General features: G+C 35.2%; 2 protein-coding genes across 2 annotated transcripts; one reads left to right on the top strand and one right to left on the bottom strand.

The window, feature by feature from the left end:
• Nucleotides 1-2,498: 2,498 nt before the first annotated feature.
• Nucleotides 2,499-9,685, top strand: LOC126810235 (uncharacterized). Its single transcript, XM_050535236.2, has 7 exons — nucleotides 2,499-2,861; nucleotides 3,218-3,523; nucleotides 4,702-5,025; nucleotides 6,386-6,547; nucleotides 8,718-8,744; nucleotides 9,306-9,452; nucleotides 9,681-9,685. The coding sequence occupies exons 2-7, from the start codon at nucleotides 3,241-3,243 to the stop codon at nucleotides 9,683-9,685; spliced, it is 948 nt and encodes a 315-aa protein (XP_050391193.2). The 5' UTR covers nucleotides 2,499-2,861; nucleotides 3,218-3,240.
• A 1,319-nt stretch (nucleotides 9,686-11,004) lies between these two features.
• LOC126819474 (heparan-sulfate 6-O-sulfotransferase 1-B) lies at nucleotides 11,005-20,943 on the bottom strand. The gene is made up of 3 exons (XM_050547568.2): nucleotides 20,206-20,943; nucleotides 17,229-18,003; nucleotides 11,005-15,774 (listed from the first exon to the last, which is right to left on the bottom strand). The coding sequence occupies exons 2-3, from the start codon at nucleotides 17,696-17,698 to the stop codon at nucleotides 15,204-15,206; spliced, it is 1,041 nt and encodes a 346-aa protein (XP_050403525.1). The 5' UTR covers nucleotides 17,699-18,003; nucleotides 20,206-20,943; the 3' UTR covers nucleotides 11,005-15,203.
• Nucleotides 20,944-22,394: the final 1,451 nt, after the last annotated feature.

The raw sequence follows: 22,394 nt of genomic DNA, 5'->3' as shown, positions 1-22,394 counted from the left end.
TCGGTAAAAAAAATAACCACTTCACAATATTTGTTTGTTTAGTTTTCTATTTGCCAATTTCCATTATACGCTACACAATTATACAAAAAATTCTTATACATTTTTTATTTATCATATTTATATACAAAACATCTTATACTATCCATTTATATTACTAAACATCATAATATACTGTACATTTATATCCCCAAAAATCGTATTCTATCTGTTTATATTACAAAATATCTTGTACTAGCAATTTATGTTACAAAACATCTTATACCATCCATTTATATTATTAAACGTATTACAGTACCCGTTTATATTACCCATTTATGTTACAAAACATCTTATGTTACTCATTTATATTACTCATTTATATAACACCCACGTATACAAAACATCTTACATAACCCATCAATGTTAAACCACATCGTATATTACTCATTCATATTACCAAACATCTTACATTACCCTTTTATACTACAAAGCATCTTATATTACCCATTTATATTACCGAACGCCTTATATTACCCTTTTATACCACAAAGCATCTTATATTACCCATTTATGTTACAAAACATAGTGTATTGCCCGATTATATTACAAAATATCCTATATTACCCACGTATACTACAAAATATCTCATATTACCCATTAATACGACAATAAATCTTATATTACCCATTTATATTACAAAATAATCGTATATTACCCATTTATATTATACTTTTATATTATCCATTTATATTATGCACTTATTTACCTATTTATTATATAAATTACATCTTATATTACCCATTTCGATTATAACCTATTTCATATTACCAATTTCGATTATACCCTAATTTATATTACCCATTTAGAATATACTCTATTTTATCATTTAGAATATACTCTATTTTATACATTTGCATTTATATTTTTCATTTATGTTATCTTAAATATATATATACATTATACTTATTGCAGTCTTTAAATTAAAATAGTTGCCTAAATATGATTATTTTGACGATATATCTGTACACCATCTTGCACGTTTAACTTAGTTTCGTGTGGTATAAATTGTTTTCTTTTGTGAATTTGAGCAGAATCAAGGATGTATGGACGAATAACAAATCGTAATTTCACAGAAGAATTAGAGAATAAATCTTCAGAAGAATTTCTACGTTTCCAGGAGGAATTATGTAATGCGGTAAGCCACTGGACTTCATTTTAAAAAAATGTATTTGTCAAGAAAATTCTAGAAAAGCATTAGTTTGTGACTTTCTAGCTGTAATAACCGTATTGGTGATATTGTCACAACCGATGTTAACTTTGTGTTTTTCTTTTTTAAATAACCTGTTTATTTTTCTTTTCAGATACAAGTAAAAGTAAACGGGGAAACAGACTGTCTCCTAGACACAGTAAAGTAATACCTTTTAAAAAACAATAATGATCCCACACCCCACCCCGACTCTACCACCTGACAATGTTATCAAAACTGTCCAAGGCTCTGTCAATTCGAGTACGGTCGACATGTTGGCATGCTTGTTCTTTGGGCAATTGCGCATCGATTGACGGTCCATATAGTATTCTCGTACTTGATGCAATGATTGTGGTTAATGCTGCGATAAGGAATTATATACGGTATCTTCCATTGTTAATTTATTTGACTTGTCATTTTGTTTTTCAGACAGGGTTCAATTATTGCTGAGTTCATAATATATGCTAGTTTTTCCGGCGATTCTAAGGAATTTAGTACTAAACTTTTAATAGCTATAAAAGAAAGCAAGCCAGAAGGTTCGAGCTATATTGTAGGACTGTTTGAATTTAATGATGTTAAAACTTTAGAGACTCGTATGATTGTAAAGGAAAACATCCCAACAAAGGCTATCCACCATAACAGTGGGAATTGTATTGACCTTTTTTGTGTTATTATACTTATTTCTATCGATTCTGAAGAGTGTGGTGAGGGGGTATTTACACTTCGCTAAAAAATTCCATTTAGATAACCTTAAAACCAAATAACGATCGGAAATCCAAGAACTGGCTTCCTGATGGGCTTTCGATAAACGTCATGAAAACCATTCAAAACTGTGTATGTCTTTATCCGAGGATTGAATTGACAGATTTCTTTCAAATTCTGCAATACATTCGAATTTGAACACCATCTTGTATACTCAAATCACGTCAAAATGAAAACCATTTCTTACCAACAGGCAAAAACATTGAAGCTAATGTCTCTTTTTCAGATCAGGATACAGAAGTATCATCAGCTCTAAGTTTAGCTGCAACTATTCCCATTAAAATAACAGGGAGTACCTCTGTAATATGGGAATTGACATCATCCGAAATCCAAGGTTTAAAGGAATCACTTTCAGTTTTAATCAGTACTCCTGTTAAGATTGATTCATCAGAGGACATGGAGATGTCTGATATGCTAGAATCAAGTTCGCCAACGTTAAGTGATTTAATTGCAGGTTCATTTGAAACGACTCGTCGCACGTTAGAACTCAGTTCAGCTGAAACACCATCCAGCTCCTTGGAATTAAGTTCGTCCGTATATAGTAAAGCAGAGGCGGATACGACGTCTTCATTAATTTCTTATAAATTGAGCCTATCAGTATCTTTAGTGCAATCATCCACCACATGGAAGTCAAGTTCATCTGGAAATGCTTATAGTAAATTAGAACAAAGTTCATCCGAAAGGAATTACAATACAACAGAAATAATATCTTCTAAACTTGATAAAACGGTAATTAGCTCTGCGTTAATATCTACTGGAATATTTTCTATACAATCAACAGCAGTTACGTTTCTGTCATATTCACTAAGACCATCACCTACTCAAGATACTTTACAGTTATCATCATCCGCTTATTCTACTATTACACAACCAGGTAACTATTGTTTCGGAATGTAGTAATCAAAAAGGCCATGTGGCAGCACTCATTAGAAATTGTTTTGTATTTTTTTCATACAGTGTGCTGGATGGACCATCTACCGGTACAGGTATTGCAATGATTAACTCAAACTTAAATCAGCTGAAAAATTTTGGTGTACTTTTATATTTAAACAAATACTGTATTGGTTTCAAACTATGGCTCCAGTGTGTCGATTACGAGGCCTGGTAAACCTAGTCTTTCGGGGTCACTTCACGGTTTTTTCAGCTGTTCACATTGGTATGATATTGTTTTCATTAATTTGATTCACTTTTACTTTTCATTCTATATCTATTATTATTTCTATATTCTAGACGTGTATGTTCGTGATGTAGTAATGTATCAGGATGAAGGTAATTTGACTCTTGGATGTAACATAAGTAATGTTGATCATTTTACACGGATCATTTTCAACGTCAATGGTATTGAAGCTGGAAAGATTACTGGTGATATAATCGAAATTCAGCCTCAGTGGACTTTCAGAAATGAAAGTAATTCAGATAAACAGATATATTTAATGTCATTAGAAGAACCAAATTGTACTCATTCTGGTAATTATACATGTAGTATTGGTGGTGATTGGGGTGTTGTACAACAAACAGCCACAATAGAAGTAAGAGGTATGTATTAAGCTACCACTGTATAATACACGTATATACACGTATAATAGGAAGTTGGTTTGTTTGTTCACTATGAAATGGAACAGTTAAACTTCCAAATAACTTCATAATAACAAAGCATTTTATAATGCTGTTTATTTTATATTTGTTCGGGTATTTAAAGATGATACTGATAATTAATGATCAATAACTTACTACCATTACCTTCAGAAAAACTCATTGCTTTTCTGGCATATTCTTTACTCAAAATCACAACTATATTATTATATATAAGACGTCTACAAATGAAACATCGGTTAATTAAGTTAGTAAATTTATATGGATTTGAGTTAGAGGTAAAATGGACCCACGGTTAAAACCCCGACCATTACTAAATACCAAGCGGGATCCCGTACTTTTATTACAACAGTTGGTGTTATATCGATGGAAACAAGATATTGGAAAATGCTAATTTGACTTTTCGTTGATAAGATATTTAAACTAAAATACTATGATATATAAAACAGCTAGGGGACTCACCGGGACATATTTATAAAGCTTTGTATCTTACAATACAGTTGAAACCTGGGTATATCTGTCTTCTTCCAAAGATTTCCATTTACCCCGTATAGTGGTTAAAATAAACCTAAAATGTTATCGTTTATTTGCCGTGTTTTCAACATGGCATATCAGGTTCGCTAAGCTCTATTACAAAACGTGGTTTGTTTTTCTATATCAGTTATATTTATGACTACAACTGCGAAGAGTTGCAGTTAATGGGTCCGTTTTGACATATTTTCTTCTACGACTTTTACTTTCACATAAAACGTTAGGCGCAAAAACTCATCTTTACCGTGACATGACAACATACAATTATGTCTACATTGAGTATGCTAATAGACAAATATAGACGGTAGGTGGTATGAAATTGAATAGGCCATGGTGACAGGAAAATATAGTATAAATTAATAACAATAATGCAATAAAAATAGACCAGAACACAAAAATACACTGGGAATGAATATTAGGAATTTAAATAATGATAAAGATGGGGTACACCGCCAAAGATTGTAAACGCCATGCATCAACATCATTGCAAATCCGTTATTAAAGTACATTCATGCTTGCCTGGTTCATCACCATCATATCATTATTGAAGATTGAAGGTGTTATTATCGTGGCATATTTCTTGCTTACAGTGGCATCAGAAGTACCGGTTGTAACAATTCCTGATGAGGTAGTCGAGGACAAATTATTAAAACAGAAAATAATATGTTCAGTAGACATTGGTATACCGGCTTCTATGGTAACGTGGTCTGCAGAGTTCCAAGATGGCCGAAAGTTTGAGAATTTTAATTTCAACCCTACACAAGAAACAAATTCTTCAGAATCTTGTATTAATAAACACGTTTCATCTTTTATTACAACATTTAACATAAGCTGGCATAATTCTAGTTTATTTTGTAATGTTGATCAAGGAAGTAGAAAGACGTCATTGTGTAAACATATATTTGTTGTTCCAGGTGAGTTAACAGGGGCGGATACAGGAATTTTTGCAGGAGGGTGTTTACCAGGTTCCTGTTTGGGAAATTTGACAGTTGACAATGTATGATGTCATGCGTCTCTTAACTTCGTTGGCACATACACATTGAGCTTATTAATAAGAGAAATCCAACAGTCCGTTTGATGTCAGTTTTTATACTGAATTAAAAGGATCATTGTGATTCAATGTCATTGATGCAAAGCATTAATTGTGATATCACACATGTCTATATCATTATTTCACGCTTTGAATGCCACTCCCATCCCACCATCTGATAATAAAGGATAAAGCACACAGCCGTTACACTTTTCTCATAAAGTGTTTTTTAAAAAAAAAATTTTTATGTAGCTGAGCAGGGTCGGGTTTGCCCCACCCCCTCCTCTGGATCCGCCCCTGGTTATTATTTGCCGGGCTTAGAAACAATGATGCCCGGGGCCTTCTACGTGTGTGTATGCCCTAACATTCCAGTATCCTAGCACTCAGAAAGGAATATGTAAAAACAGATTAAGTAAGGTAGCTTTTACAATTAATTAAACAGAAAAATTTCAAAAAATCTAATAACCTTTCATGGATGCCCGTAGTTTCTTTAGGAACTGTCTCAGATCGGACGATGTCCACTGACAGTTCATATCGCTTACTATATAGCTGCAATATGAAAATACAGTAAATTACCGCTCTTCTCCACCTTCTATTTTTCACCGTGAATGTTTATATTTCGCAAAAGGAATCATTTCTTGTCATATCTGACACAAATTTATAATAATTAAACACTATGTTCCAGTAGAATTTAGCGATTAAATAAACATGCGATCTGCGCATGTTCGGGTCTCTTAATGGTTGATCAGTTCAAACGTATTTTGTGCTTGTTTTTAATCGCAAAATTCTGCTTGAAAATAGTGTTGAATTATTATAAATGTGTGTCAGCTGTGGCAAGAAATGATTCCTTTGGCAAACAAAGAAGAATCAGGGTGAAAAATAGCCGATAAGGATTAAAAAATAGCCTTAGACCAGAGGTAGGGGTGAGCGGTATTTCATATTGCAGTATAGCAAGAGATAGGAACTGTCAGCGGACATCGTCCGCTTAGAGACAGTTCCTAAAGGAACTAAGGTGCCCGGGGACGTTGCTCCCTTTAACCCCCACCCCTCTCCCCCTTCCATTAAGTCAAAGAACAGATAATTGTTTAAGTACAACTGCCTTTTCGTGAGCTTTTCTTGTTAAATACCAGCGTTGCTTCCCATCCAAATTTAGGTTCAGCAATATCGCCAGAATATTATAATTTACTGTGGATTTTGTACATGTAGATCATTCATGTAAATAAATGTTATTTCTTTTTAATCAGGTGATTATTGCTCTAACAAGACGGATGGTTTGTATGATCATCCTTATGATGACTGTTACCAATATGTCCAGTGTTTTAATGGTATCATTTATATAAACAATTGTAACAAAGCTGGAGTTTATTGTTTCAACGAAGCAAGTCAATCATATACTCAACCCAGAGGTAATTGGAATATATATATTATATATGAATACTTTTAAAAATCGATTTAAGAATAATTGGGAATTAACCTCCACCCTCCCCACGTCATCAGTGGAAAAGTTGGTGCTCGTTATTGAATGGCGGGAGGTACATGTATACCATTTCAAATAAACAAATACAATCCAGCACACAAAAACTGATCTTCCTCCTGTTGGCAGAAACAATTAGTTTGTACACCTATATAAGTACGTTATAGGGGCTGGTAGGAACAGTCGTTCTGAGATAATGGAAATCATTGCCCCCACCAAGCATATTTAATATTTTCGTTTTATTTGGCGCAATTTCACATTGTAAATTTGGATTGGGGTCCAGCCCCCCGAAATCCCTTTCAATGAAAATAAACAAGAAGAACAAAATAGGATGCAACCAAGAAAACCCAAACTATCCAAACACCACTACCGCCCCAAGAACATATTGTTATTTTGCGCTTATTTGGTGTATTTTAAAAGGTAGGATACGGGTATGCTCGATAGCACCTCTTTTTGTTTCTTCCTTCCTTATCACCTGAAAAAAGCATTGTCTAAACCAGCTAATCAATAGCAGTAGCAGGATTGCAATTGAAAATTGAAATATACTATTCAAAAAAAGTAGGGGATATTTGATTTTGGGGGCATAATACTAAAATATGCAAATGACTACGAAAAAAGTCACTATAGAACCTAACAGAAGAAACATTTCCAGTTACATGTGACGCCCAAACGCACCAATAGCTACCGCATGGAATGCAGGTAATGCTTGGAATCATCATGGGGGTCCAACCCAAGATTTGCACGACTCTGACTTTGAATGTTACAGTCATTGTGGCATTGAATTCTAGGGTGGAAACATCAGTTTAATTGTTTTAGTGACCAGAAAACAAATTTTGATATGCGTCGGCTTACCCAAAATGAAAGGTTACGTGCCCTTGGCATGCTACAGATCGGCACAACACAGGCGGTTGTGGCGCGGACGATGAATGTTTCTCAGTCTGTCATAAGCAGGCTATGGTCCAGATACCGTGATACACAATCTGTACAGGACAGACCACGCTCAGGTCGACCAAGGGCGACAACTCAAGCCCAGGATCGATTTATCCGTACCTTGGCCTTGAGAAATCGTGTCATCACAGCAAATCAGATCAGCGCTCGTCTTCAAACAGACACTGGTGTGAGAGTGAGTGGCCAGACGATTCGGAATCGACTGCATAGGGGTCACCTTCGCGCCCGACGTCCTCGCGTGATCCCTTGTTTGAGAGATCATCACATTCAGGCAAGACGTCGTTGGTGTAGGGATCGTCAACACTGGGATAATCGACGCTGGAGCAATGTGATGTTTTCAGATGAGTCAAGGTTCACTGTTGATTTTTTGGACAGACGTAGGAGGGTGTGGCGTCGTCGAAACGAGCGCTTCCAAGACGTTAACGTCATCAGACATGATCGATTTGGGGGTGGTTCTGTTATGGTGTGGGGAGGCATCACTGTTGCTGGAAGAACGGCTTTACATGTTGTTGCAGGGCGTGTTACAGGCCAGTACTACCGGGACAACATCTTGGCAGTCCATGTTGTGCCGTTTGCACGACGTCATGGCCGCCGTTTCATCTTCCACGATGACAACGCAAGATGTCACAGGGCCAGGATCGTTACAGGTTACCTCCAACAACAGAACATCACCACATTACCTTGGCCAGCACTGAGTCCCGACCTCTCCCCCATCGAGCATGTCTGGGACATGCTTGGACAGAGGTTACGTCAACGTCAACAACGTCCTGCCAATGTCCAAGAACTTGCTGCTGCGTTGCAACAGGAATGGGACAATCTGGACCAAAATGACCTTAGACGTCTCATTATGAGTATGCCACGTCGGATCAATGCTTGTTTGGCAAACAGAGGAGGATTTACCCGTTACTGACTTGGTTGTGATGCTGTGGTAACTTTGCTGTTTGACCCCGGGTATCATTTTACCCTTATAATGGTCAGTCTGTGCCTTACTTAGTCTAACGATCATTTGGAATAAATCGATGAATGTGAACTTCATTTCATTTTGTCATTTGTTTCTTCGTCAGTTTCATTAGGTGACTTTAATAACACTTAAAAATCAAATATCCCCTACTTTTTTTGAATAGTATATATGATATCTATCTTATATATTACAGCTACCACAACAATGGATCCAAGTCAAGGTGACTTATTTTTATAATTTCTCGGACCTTCTTTTTTCTTAAATCTAAATTTAACACTTTGTTAAACCCTAACAAATATAATGCATATTATCATAAGATCGCTGTGAACGCCCCATTATTGTTTGACTTTAAACATTGATGTGGGACTTTTCTAACCCGGCTTCTAATATTATGGGAAGGTAATTGGATTGAGCAAAATATGGTCGTGAACAAAATCTTAGCTGTCGGAATTCTACCCGGACAAACTTATCTTAACAAACAATGCACATTACTAAATTAAATAAAATTAATATTATTTTCATCTAAATATGACCTTGATACAGTGGTCTACCGCATGATTGGATAAATCACACGCTCTTTGGGCGTGAACTGATGGCAATGATTTTTTTTTTTACAATTATTAGTTTCACACGTTGATCAGTTCTACTAATTAAATAACAATAAATTATTAAATAACAATAAATTATTAAATAACAATAAATTATTAAATAACAATAAATTACATTCTTGAGTGACGATTTTTATAACTATTTACACAAAAAATATGTTTTATTGTTTTAGCAAGTGATCCATACAGTTGTAATGGAAAAATCAACTTTTCCTATATTCCTGTAAGAGGTTCCTGTACAGAATATATGCGGTGCGTAAATAGTGTCCAGTTCCCAGATGTCTGTCGTGGCACTTCATACTTCTTTAACACTGTACCTGGTCAAATTTTTACAGACGATATAAACCAGGCATATTGTACACTTAATAATAAAAAATAACCTATTCCACTGTATTATTTTTATTGATATTTTATTGTACAAACTGTTATTAGTTATGGAATTAATTTATATCTTGTTAGCTTTCATTTGGAACTGAAAACTGATTTTTAGATGTTCCAACGAGGCCACTTTCAAAGAGTGAAATTAAATTAATTTTTTTTTTATTAAGTTTGAAATTATGACTGTTAACATTATTGTAGTAAAAGCTACCGTGCTTAATTTCAATAATTCAATCTGTTCTTATATATCAATCCATTCTCACATCTTTGCATACTAGGCCTAGTGCCGTTGTAGCTAATGAACTTGAATGTTATATTCAGGTCCAGCTGTGAACCATTGGCATTTGAAACTCTGATTTCTAACACATATTCTCGAAGAGGAACCCCACGCCTCCTCCTAACCAAATTGGCATCCGCCACTTACCATATCGCGTTTTTACCATGTGCAGAATGTTGTGAAATTTTCAATTCGTCATATCTTTATAAATATTGAATTGGACGAAATTGGACTATAGAGATTCAACTTTCCTCAGGGGATTGAATATCCCTCATATGACGATGAGCAGGATTATTAAGGACTATATATTATGATTTCCGACACTTCCATGGCACATTTTATGGTTGACAAGCCATCAGTGAGGCTAATGTACCGGACTTAAATCCCAAAATAAATCGATAACAGTATTTATTAATTGCACATTTATCTTTTTCAATAGTATCACTTAAAATGACGTGGGCAGTGGATAATCCGAGAATTTAATAGTGCAGAATTATTATAAACGTGTGTCAGCTGTGGCAAGAAATGATTCCTTTGGCAAACGAAGAATCAGGGTGAAAAATAGCCGGTAAGGATTAAAAAATAGCCTTAGACCAGAGGTAGGGATGAGTGGTATTTCATATTGCAGCTACATGTATATAGCAAGCGATAGAAACTGTCAGCGGACATCGTCCGATCAGAGACAGTTCCTAAAGGAACTAGGATTCCCGGGGACGGGACAGTGGATAATCCGAGAATTTAATTATGTATCGATATTTATGATAAATGGACAGCGATTAAAGAAAACATCGTCTTGTATATGCAATGAATTCTCCCCCGGCTTCGCACCCGTTGCTAGATACCTCGTCAGCAAAGTCACGTGACACAAACACGACTTCTTTTAATAGATTTGTTATAGCTTGGAGTATTTCCTCGCGAATACAATGTTTTGCGAATGATTTGAAGCAAAATTTTGATGATTAAATAGTATGAATATGTTTTAGTCCAAATATATCATCAAATCACCTAGTTTGTACACGGAAATGTATCTTTAAATATTGTGACAATTCATGCTGTAGGCTACTCCGTTTAACGTTCTTTGAAACCGTTCCTGGCAGCCTTTAACGTGGAATGTAAAAGAATTGTATTTAAAAGTTGCTCTTTCTCCGACTATTACTAAATTGCTAGCACCTTATCTTCATTAAGACTTTTCACAACAATGACAAAAGAACAAACTGTGACATTTTATGTATATAAACATTTTATATTGGGCATGTGACCACCATGTAAGATAAAAAGAACACAGTTTTATGTAAAGATTACTGGTTGTAAAGACCAGGTAGCCTAGACATATACAACATGTAAGTTATTAGAGAGAAAATACATTTGTACAATAACATACATATCTACATTTCAATAGATATGTGTATAGCATCTATTCCTTGATCATTTGTTTCAATTTTTAAGTGTGTCATTTTTTTTTCTGAAAAGACAGTTATCACAAATGGGTCAATTATAAGAGAACAATAAGTTGGTCTAATGTAACTAATGTTTATGACTACAAGGCTCCATATGATTGTAGAATAAGGCTGTTACAATAAAAAAAAAATTACATGTAAATATTAAATGATGAATATTAACCAAAAATGCTATTTTTGACAGAAAAAAAATGACAGTTGTTTAACTAAATGTAATTTAAATGTAGAAATAATATCCCTACATATGATAGAGTGAAAGGGATTTTATAACTAAAGTCATCTCTAAAAAAACAAGCAAAGTATTATGACAAGGTTACAAGAAATAAACAGTGTCTAATCTCTATACCTGCAAGACCAGAGTGATAAAGTAGACCAGCTAAAAAAAATGTACCCTGTATCATGATTTTACTACTACCATAAAATCAGGCATCCATAAGAATTACATCTTTAAATATCCAAAGGTTTTAAATACAATGAAATAAAATTTCATGGGTAAAAATACAGATAATTTCAAGATACTCTTTGATAAAGAACCACTACATGTTGAAATCTTAGCAGCAGAAAAAACATGAATTAAAGAGCGCAGCCCTACTTGAGAGTAATTCTTATGTAATATATTTCATAAAACTTATATTTTAATATATATATATTTCTTTCACATGGAAAACTACACAAAATAAATATTACAAATAGTTTATTTGGCACAATACTAGTAAAAATTTAATTATTATCAGGAATGACATTTGACAAAACTAAGGGATATATATGCATATTACATGTACAATAACAAGCCAACAGCGAGGCTGATGCCCTCCACTGAAATCCCCAAATAAATAGATGACACATATTAATTAATTGCATATTTATCTTTTTCAAGTGTCCAGCAATCAAACCGATTATCTATAATTAGTTTAAGCATAAATGTTCACTATCAAACTCAGTCAAGGTTTTGAAGTACCGGTACCCACCTACCCCGGTAGTGAAACTACACATTAAGTTTCATCACTCTTCATCAGTTACAATCAAAGTTATCCCAAAGCATCGACCAAAGAAATTATTATTGCTTAGCTCTGCATAGCTTTAGTTAATCAATCAACTTAGTTGAGATATTCACCTAATGAACATTCCTCAATTAAAAGCAAAGTTGTTATGTTTTAAAGTCTTGACCAATCAAATTCTTTATCGCTACTTTGCTTAGCCTAAGCAGAAAATTCTCATCTTCAAACTTAGTCAAGGTATTCACATAATGAATCTATACTCATCCAATTAGAACCAAAGTTATCATGTTTAAAAGTCTCAAGCAATCAAATTGCTTATCACTCTTTACTCTAAAGCAGAAAATGCTCATTATCGAACTTAGTCAAGGTATTAATGTAATGAATCGATAAGTTTCATTACTCTCACTTAATTAGAACCAAAGTTATCATGTCTCAAAACATCAACCAATCAAATTGCTTATCTCTGCTTACCCTAAGCAGAAAATGCTCATAACTCCATCAAGGAAGACATTCACCTAATAAACACCTACACCAAGTTTGAACATTGTAGCTCAATTAGGAGATTTATTGTGGCCGAAAAGGTGTGACGGACAGACAGAAAGACCCATTTAATAGTCCCCTGCTTTCTTCGAATGGTGGGGGACAATTAGTAACAGACAGCTTTATGGATAAAATTCACTAGGTTTATTAACTGCAACGATACATGTAGTATGCAGTAATTAACTAATTCACAATGCCATCGTAGTGCTACATGCACATGCATGTAGGTCTCAAACTTTGATTGAAGTAGTGGACCTTGTTGTGAGCAGAATGATCAGTTGAATTAATAATGATGTACATGTATTTACACATGTACATTATTCTACCAATGTATATATATGTATGGTAAAAATTTAATTTTGTATACATTATTAATATCTGAAGCTACCTATAGAGGGCAGACAGCTAGCTTACATGTGTATATGATTTAATGTACATTGTATGTCAGAATGAAGTAAAGTGGTGAATTTTTTACCTGGACGTATTTTTTTATCTATTTATACATTAACAAACATATATTCCAGGTAGTGAATGAGTAACATGCTACATGTACATGTAGCTTATGGCCACCATTTTAAGATCGCAAAATTGTGACCCGTGCTGGCAAAATGAGTCGGAATGTGCAAAGTCTAAAATTGAGCTAAAAGTGAAAATATTGATTTTGATCGAAATTGAGATTTTCACAAAAACGAGTCTATAAATATATTATCTATCGACCCAAAAGATCAAAATAGCAATAAAATATTTAAAACACCTTTATTTGGACATTTAGTAACAGTACCATATTCTTACTAGTGTTACAAATGAAATTGAAATTTCTAACATTCTACATGTATTAGGGGTTCAGATTCTGATACCATTACAGTACCTGAAAATAACAGTAGCCCTATAATTGTACACGCAAAACCATATTTTAATTCAGTCATGTGACGAAGATTAAAAGAACACATGTATGATGAAGAAACTAAACCTGATTACCCAATCAACAATCTTAATCTCCTGACCAGTGAGTACTTACCCTAAGTTGCTAATTAACTGGTGAGATTAACAGAAGTTATTCCCATAAAAGTTATTATATACAAAACCTACATTACTAATCTATGGACTACTCTCTTTTGTTCTAAATTACATGTATGGTATAACACAGAAAGACCTATTAAACGAAAAAATTAACAAATATTATGCCGTGGTTTTGCTTTAGACCATACCGAAATCTTTAACTTGCTTTTTGTCGGAACTATAGCTCAGTCAATTTTTGTACGATTCATACCAACTCTACATCATTTTGAAGGTATTAAAGGTGGAGAATGTGAAAATAACAATACCTCAATTTTCAAAATTTCCTCATCGAAACTCAATTTGCCAGCACCGATCATATATTACTTTTTGAAAATTTGAGGTGAGATAGCTTAGATTAGCCCATTTTGTTTATCAGATATTTCTATTGCTATAGTGAATTGCTTTGATGCTCACATGATGTGTGACCATTCCTTGTGAATAAAAAAAAAGATAGGTTGAAAGGAAACTAAAATAACCATACGTCCATAGCAGCTAAGTCGTCCAAGCAGGCAACAAGGGTTGTCACATATTTTTTATTTTTGTAAGTAATGGAAACATTTACAAAACACTTAAATCTGATTACGAGTAATAACCCTTTACGTAATTATCAGAAATCATTTGTTTTCGATTGTTTATCTCATGAGTTTGAATTTATATTAACTTTAGCCTCTATAACATCCATAAGATTTCTCAAGTAATCAAGTCATAACTCTAGTAGTGAAAAGTAATAGGATTTTTCGTCTCATGACTGCAAACACTATGTATAAATTTAAAGTCAATCAGTTATTATCTTCAGCCTCTAGAGAGTCTACTAGCAATTGTGGATGCTGGACTACCGGATGGGGGTGTAGACAATATACAACACATTTCAATGTGGGCATATAAAAACTATAAAATAAATATGTTATACAATGTACACAGTACATTTACATAAATTATAAAAATAATTAGATTGAATTGTGGGACCTTTCTCCCTGCCAATGTGTCAAATGGCTTGGTTTTGATTCACAGATAGCATATGACAAAGAGTAAGTTCTCTAGTTCAGTCGTCTTGGTTTTCACCTGGTCATGCAGTTTCCTCCCATTGCTACATGTACTGTACGTGTATAGTACCCTACATGTACTTGTAGTTAAAGATGTGTTGTAACGAATTGACCTAGTTTGTAAGAGAAAAAGATGGGGTTGAAGAATCAAAGGAGCATCTTGATACTCATACAGCGAGGTACGAGATGGTGAATCACCATGCACTGAATGATATACAGGTACATGTATGGTGGCAGCTCTAGCTACATGTGTTATAGACCACTGAAACGGTAGAACGATTCAGTCTGATAATAAAATACAAATGAAAATTAAATTTCATCAAACAGTAATATTGAGTATATTATGTACTCGCCAAAAGAACAGATCTTTAGCAAACTCATATAGTTTAATGTCTAAATGATTCCTTTCCGTTAGTCTCTCAAGGTAAGAATCTATCTTCACTTTACTTCCTTTTGTGTCTTCTTTTTGTTCAAAGTCATCAATAAAGGGCACGTTAAATGTTTCCTCAAACAAAAGCTGGGAATAATTCTGATATTCCGTTAGTCCAAAGTATGCCATGTCTTGAAGATTTTTTTGGGCACTTTGTAACATTTTGAAATCTCTTTCCTTCGAACTCATTGTAGTCGTGTTATAACAATTAACTTTACTTAAATCCGCTAACATGCGAGTTTGTCTATTATTTGCTAGATTGTGCGGACAGTCTAAAAATTCCTCAAGGGTAACATCCATCCAATCAGAATCCTCATAACAAAACGGAACCTCCTCTAAAGTTGCTTCACGTCCGTTACAATAAAGTCTTGAACCTTTCCATGTGGCTCCCCGTGCAACATGCTTCCATTCACTAAGATAGCGAAGTATTGGATTTCTTAGTACAGTAATATAATGAAATCTGCAATTTAAAAAAAAACCAACAACATAATTCTTAAAATAATCACAAAAGGGCACTTTTAAAGTACCATAAGACATGTATATTACATGCATACTAAAGAATTATCCTAGATAATTTACAAGAAACTTTGATTTTATATCATGGTACTATCATATTCATATTGACTATTGTGAGTAATATTTGGGGAAATGTAAATTAGTGTTCTAACTGGGCGGCATACAACAACACATCTACTAGTCACAGTGTCTCCATAATATTCCTTCAAATGTTTCAATATGACTGCATGAGTACTGCAGACTTGGTTTTTTATCATTCAAATGATAGAAAACATATTCTAATGAAGATCACCATTAACAAAAACTTTTATTCAGGCTGACCTTAAAAATATCTTTGTTTCGCCTAACACGACCGACTAACTAAAACCACCCCCGACTTAAATTATTTTATTGCACTTTTCCGCGATCTTTTTATTTTATTTTGTGTGTCAACCTGAAATATATCACAAGAGTTATTTCCCTTTACTATGGCTATGGTTTGATTCATTATTGAAACTGGTTGATCAAGACGAAAGCGTCATAGGTGTCGCTTCTCAACAAAATAGTTGCAGACGAAAGCATGTCCATGGGGCGTCGTTTTAAACATGCTCCTAAACTGGGCTAATGAAGACGGGCATACACCATACAGTGTGCTATGAGGGAAATTTTGCCCGGGTAGCAGCGCTACGGCTTACTCATATATCGAATTCCAACTGCCAAGGGATCTTTTACGTGCACGCCAATATGTACACGGAAACTCGGTTTTTCGTCCCATCCGAACGACTAGACAGCTGTCCTTGTCAGACCACTATTAACGTCAACTTCCGGTCCTAGTTGGTGTTGGCAATCTCAACACTCAACATTTTGTTGATGCCATCCTTCAGTCGGTGTTGCTTCCATTGCTGGTTCAACACGGCGTCCGTCGACACATGGTTTTCCAGCATGACAACGCCCAACCCCACACTGCCAGGTTGACAAGAGACTTTCTGAACAATCATCATGTCCATGTTTTGGATTGGCCTGCTATGAACCCGATCGAACAGCTTTGGGATGAACTTGGACGACGGGTTCGAACTCAAGCCGTGCCACCACAAACTGTTGCCGAGTTGGCACGGGCACTCCAAAATCATTGGCAAACAATCCCACAGCGTGTAGTGAGACATCTGTGCAAGTCCATGCCAAGGCGACTTCAGGTATGTGTATGAGCTCTGGCTGGACATACCCGATATTGACTTCAGCTGACCCCTGCTTTGGTTTTGTGCATTTGTAGTGAATTCTTTCATGAAATTATCCACAGATGCTTGTTATCTCAATTTTGTCAATTGTTATGTACATTTGTTAAAAGTTGTTGCAGTAAATATACTTTGAATTTGACATTGCGCTTTTAATGGCTTTGAGTGTAGTTTAAAAAAATTATACCTTCTATTACGGTGTCGTCCTTCCTTTTGATCCATTTTAGCATCCACACATGACTTAAGTTCTGTCCAATCAGCATGAAGACCACACAGCCAGCCAGTAGAATAGCGACTAAATAACCAAATTTTTCTATTCTTTGTAAAACAATCGCACCTTTTTTTCCCCTTGAGTCCACAGATGCAGGGTGGATCAACCGCTAAATTTTTCACAAGATTCCTTCCAAAAAAGGTTCCCCCGGTTTTCTGAATGTGAAGAAATACAATCACGTCTTCCTTTTCAAAATCAATATCATTTTTGCTCAATTTCCGGGATTCATTAGTTGTATCTAAAAGTCGAGATGCATCCTCACCGACATATTTTAGATGAGGACAATTTCTCAGAAAACATTCGCTATAATATTGAGTGTAGAAAAATCCTGAAACCGACAAAAATATCACAAAGAAAAGTAGAGCTTTCCATTTAGTGGGTGTCATTATCTATGTCTGCTAACCTCATTGAAAACATTAAGCAAATATTTTGATTTGACTATCATAACAAAAACACATTTTAGCAAAGGCTGATGGGTAAAATATCACTGAAAATGTCAATTTTCCTTCAGTCGTTTGTTAAGTTAAAACTGTAATTCTCATACAATGTATTATAACTTTGTTTACTCTTTAAATCAGGAAATGAGTAATGCTACTTTATAGTGCTCAACCATTCAAATGCTCATGTTGAATAACTTCACTTCCGTACAGTTAATATATTAAAACACATTTAGAGTAGGCCAACCCTTAACCTGAAATTAGAGAAAGAGAATAATACAAATAAATGCATTATCACTTTTACCAGGGCAATAAATTAATTTTATATAATTATTATATTCAAAATAAATAAACTTTAGACTATAATATAATTTTTGAACTGCTGAAAAATATGTAGGGAGAGAGAGAGAGAAATGGGGTTTAACATTTGAAATTAGGGTGCTGAAACGGTCCATAAATTCAGTTTTTAAGTTTTCAGGTGCTTTAAAGTCACATTTCTAATAGGAGTAGAACTCTCTAACTTTGTAATCCAAGACAACTTTTGGTGTAGATTACGAATTTAGCATCGCACTCAATATGTGAGGCATACGTTTCATGCCACCAGGTGGCAAAATGTGGAACAAATGAAATATTCACTATTTTTTTCAGGATTTCCACAGCCTCTGGCAAAGTCACTATTCTATATAACCTCCACAATTGGCATAGTTAATGTCAGTTTGTCTTTTATGAATTTACAAAAGTCGATTGTATTAATATTGCTAGAATTTTTGCTCTTATTAAAAATGATAGCATTATATTGTATTAATTAATATCTCTGGCAAGTTAGTAGATTAACATATTTGTACTTAAATCAAGTTAGCGAATTAGTGACAGATGGTTACATAAAAAAGAGTTATAATGTGGTAAACATTCAATTCTAGGTTGATAACAGATATCTCATAGGAAGTTTCTCCAGTAAATTTCCATTACCATATAAGGGTGGGTTTCGACGTCATTAAAGCCTAAATTGACCAATCTCTTTTATTATTTACATCATATTTGACCAATTGGATAACTGAAGGTCCAAAACCCAAGCTATAGAACTATCACATTTGTGAGCAATCACCAGACAGCAGGTTGAATCCAGAAGGGAAGAGATGTAGCAATTTCTGTCGGCAGACTCGCCCATCGATCCTGGCTGACTAGTGTTTGAGAATGACTTTAGTATTGTAATCTATACTATGCTTGTATCCATGTATCTGGCTATGATATATAAAATGTAAAAACAAACTGTTGCATTGTTATTCCTGGAAAGACAAACGTTTTAAGAAAACAGTAAGGAATAAATACACAACCTGAAGGTTAAGCAAAGACAGCTAGAGACATATTCTAGACAATCACAAGGCTACTAAGATATGTAGTAAGAAAAGATGCATGGGTCGTACGTAGGATGTGGCGACCGGTTTTCCCGTTTTCACGCGTCCACTCTCCACGTCTTGACAGAAGGCCCATGGTGCTACAAGTCTTGAAATTAGAAATATGAGTTTAAAGCGCCCAAAAACCTAAAAAGTTACTAAATTTATGATTCGTTTCAGCATCCTAATTTCAAATGGCCATATCTCAGCGAGTTTTTGACAATGTATACAATCAGATTACATTATTATTATATGCGTTGCAACCCATTTGGATTTGGATCAATTTCTAGGTCCCAAATATTAGCGATTTAGCTCCTTTAAAGGGTCGCATGACATATATAATAATGTAATATGAATGTATATAAACAGATTTACATTCAATCGTTTCCGTTTTTACTCTCATTTCAAATCGGTTATGTTTAGCGAAATACGCCAGAAGTCTCAATCAAATAGCAACTTCTAACGTCTCGTTATTCCAGTCTACACCGATAGTATTTATTGTGTATGCTCTCCAGATAAGAATATGACATCACCGTTTGACATGACTAATTGTCGAATATATCTAGCCTCGTTCTTCGAGTCCCTTGTTACAAATGGCACTGAAACGCAATATAAATGTAGGTACACGATTCGTGTACCAATGGTAACATGTTTATTTTGTCTTAAATATTGGATATCAGAAGCCCATCTTTTCCCGATAAGATCGCAACATCAATGTTGATTTAAATTAAGAAATAATTTGTGGTTTTAATGTCGACGACTTTGTTGGATGCTATTGCAGTACGTACTGGGTTAGAGACTTAGCTATTTTAATTGTTATCTTGTCTAATATTATATTAGTAACATAAATGTTATCAGGTAAAGTGTCATCTTATTCAATTCACAATCACAACAAATAATATACTGAATAATTTATAAGAATAAAGATGAAAAGAATATAGAAAACAACAATAATGGCATGGCCAGGCATGGGCCTTCGGAGCCAGTACTGAGTAGGGATGGTCGCTAAGTTCAGTTGATCCTTATAAATTCTTAAGAATATTCTTATCAGAATGGCCTTACCATAAAGTGTTAAACTGCAAACAATGCCAAGGCTGACTGGACTGAACTGGACTGCACTGTGTAAGAGTGGGCCTAGACTGACTGACTGTCAGTGGAATTTAGATGAAAATGTGCTACCGGTACTGCTAAACGTCCATACTTTGGATTTTCGTAGAAGAGTGGTTTTCTTTTACATGGAAATTAAAATATAAAATTTCCTATTTCTGAACCAAACCAAATAAATTATCAGCTTTTTTTTTAATAAGGATAAATTATTATTTGTCAAAAAAAAAAGAGACACAGGGCGATTAACGAAGGAAGCTTGTGCACTTGATTCATTCGCACATATTATAATCGGCACGTCCAACAAACGGACGAATGAATCATGGCGATTCCCAGGTTTTTTGTGCACCGTGCCACACCTCAACATCACAAATTGTTTGGGTTTTTTGGGAGTTTTTTTTGCATGCTTAAAGAAACTTGTACAACAACTCTAAAAGAAATGAAATGGGGTTTAACGTTCTACTTGTACTGCATCGACTGGGCCAGGACACACGCTGTCGGTCGACAAAGTCGCAATTAGGCCAAAAACAAAATGTTATGTTTCCGGTAACCTGACCTATGGTGGCTGATAGTGGCCATGTTAAATCTCGCCCTTTCATAACGCGACAACACGACATCACGACAGTATTGACGCAATCATACGACACTTTATTCTGTCGTATCATCGTGTTATTTTTATCGTAACGTCGAGATGTCGACTTATTGTCCTAGTCTCTTTCTACAAGTCACAAAAATACAGCTGTACTCATTACATCATATATAGGCCTAAGTAGTAGATTTGATAAATGGGGGGTTGGGATGGCCTAGTGGTCTAGAGTGTCACGCTTCGACCTCTAGCTGGCCGGTCACCTCTGGCTTGCGGCTGTGGTTTCGATCCCTGGTGTGAGCGTATGTGGCATGGAGATAGGGGCGCCTTCTCAACCTCGTGGGTTTACTCCGGGTACTCCGGTTTCCTCCCACACGAAAGACCCCTGCGCGTGCGCTAAGATCATGAAAATAAAAAAAGACAACTTGTCTGCGATATCACCTTCGGTGGAAGCGGACGTTAAACACTAACAACAACAATTTGATAAATATAAAAGAGATAGTAGGAAAACGTTGATTAATTATTTGTTTTCTCAAAATAATGAAACATTTTGTGTCCACAAGTGAATTATATTTGGTATTATATTTAAAAAATCTAGAATTACAATAGCAGGACCAAAGTGAGTTAGCTAAGTTAATTCCTTGAAGAAAAAGTGGTGTCGGGAGGTATCGAACAAGTAAGCATTCATTGCCATGTGTACGACACCCACCAATATTTATAGATGACTGGAGCGATAGGTTAAAAATGATTTCAGAAGACAGGGTGGGAAGGGGATTGTAAAAAAACCAAATCGGGTCACATTCTTTAAAATCACAGCATTATCATAGTGCAGCACGTCACCCCAATAGTTGCAGGAGTTTTTTTGAATGAGGTGGAGAAAACGATTCGCAGCCTGTCATTGAGTCAACTGGCATAGTTTTGAATCCCCGGTTGTACGTGACAAGGTGTAGGGTCGCCTGTCAAACCTCGTGGGTTTTCTCCGGGTGCTCCGGTTTCCTCCCACTGCTAAAGACCCCTACGCGCAAACGATTTATTGAAATAAAATTAAACCATGTTAGTCCCGAAATTACCTAATTTGTGTCGAGTGGACGTTAAACCCCCCCTCTCTCTCTCTCTCTCTCTCCCATTTGACATCACTAATGGGATTGAGGCCTAGATGAGTAAAAATAGGCCCAGTAATATCTTCAACTATGAACACACTCTAAAAGCCTCATACCCCCCCCCCCCACGTCACCCAAATAGATGCAGGAGTTTTTTTATGAGGTGGAGAAAACGATTCGCAGCCGTTATTGACCTTATCGCATATAGGCTTGCATCCGTTTGACATCACTGATGGGATTGGGGCCTAGATGAGTAAAAATAGGCCCAGTAATATCTTCAACTACGAACACACTCTAAAAGCCTCATACCCCCCCCCCCCACGTCTCTTATTTTGTTTTACAAATAATTTCAGAATCAATAAAATGATATCAATGATGTTTGATAAGACTGAAAAATAACATGTATAACATTGATTAAACAACATAGGTAGTAATGAGAAATATTACATATTGAATCCGTA

This window comes from Patella vulgata, chromosome 1, assembly GCF_932274485.2.
Source record: "Patella vulgata chromosome 1, xgPatVulg1.2, whole genome shotgun sequence".
Classification (NCBI taxonomy): Eukaryota; Metazoa; Mollusca; class Gastropoda; family Patellidae; genus Patella; species Patella vulgata.
This window is presented reverse-complemented; position numbering and strand designations above follow the sequence as displayed.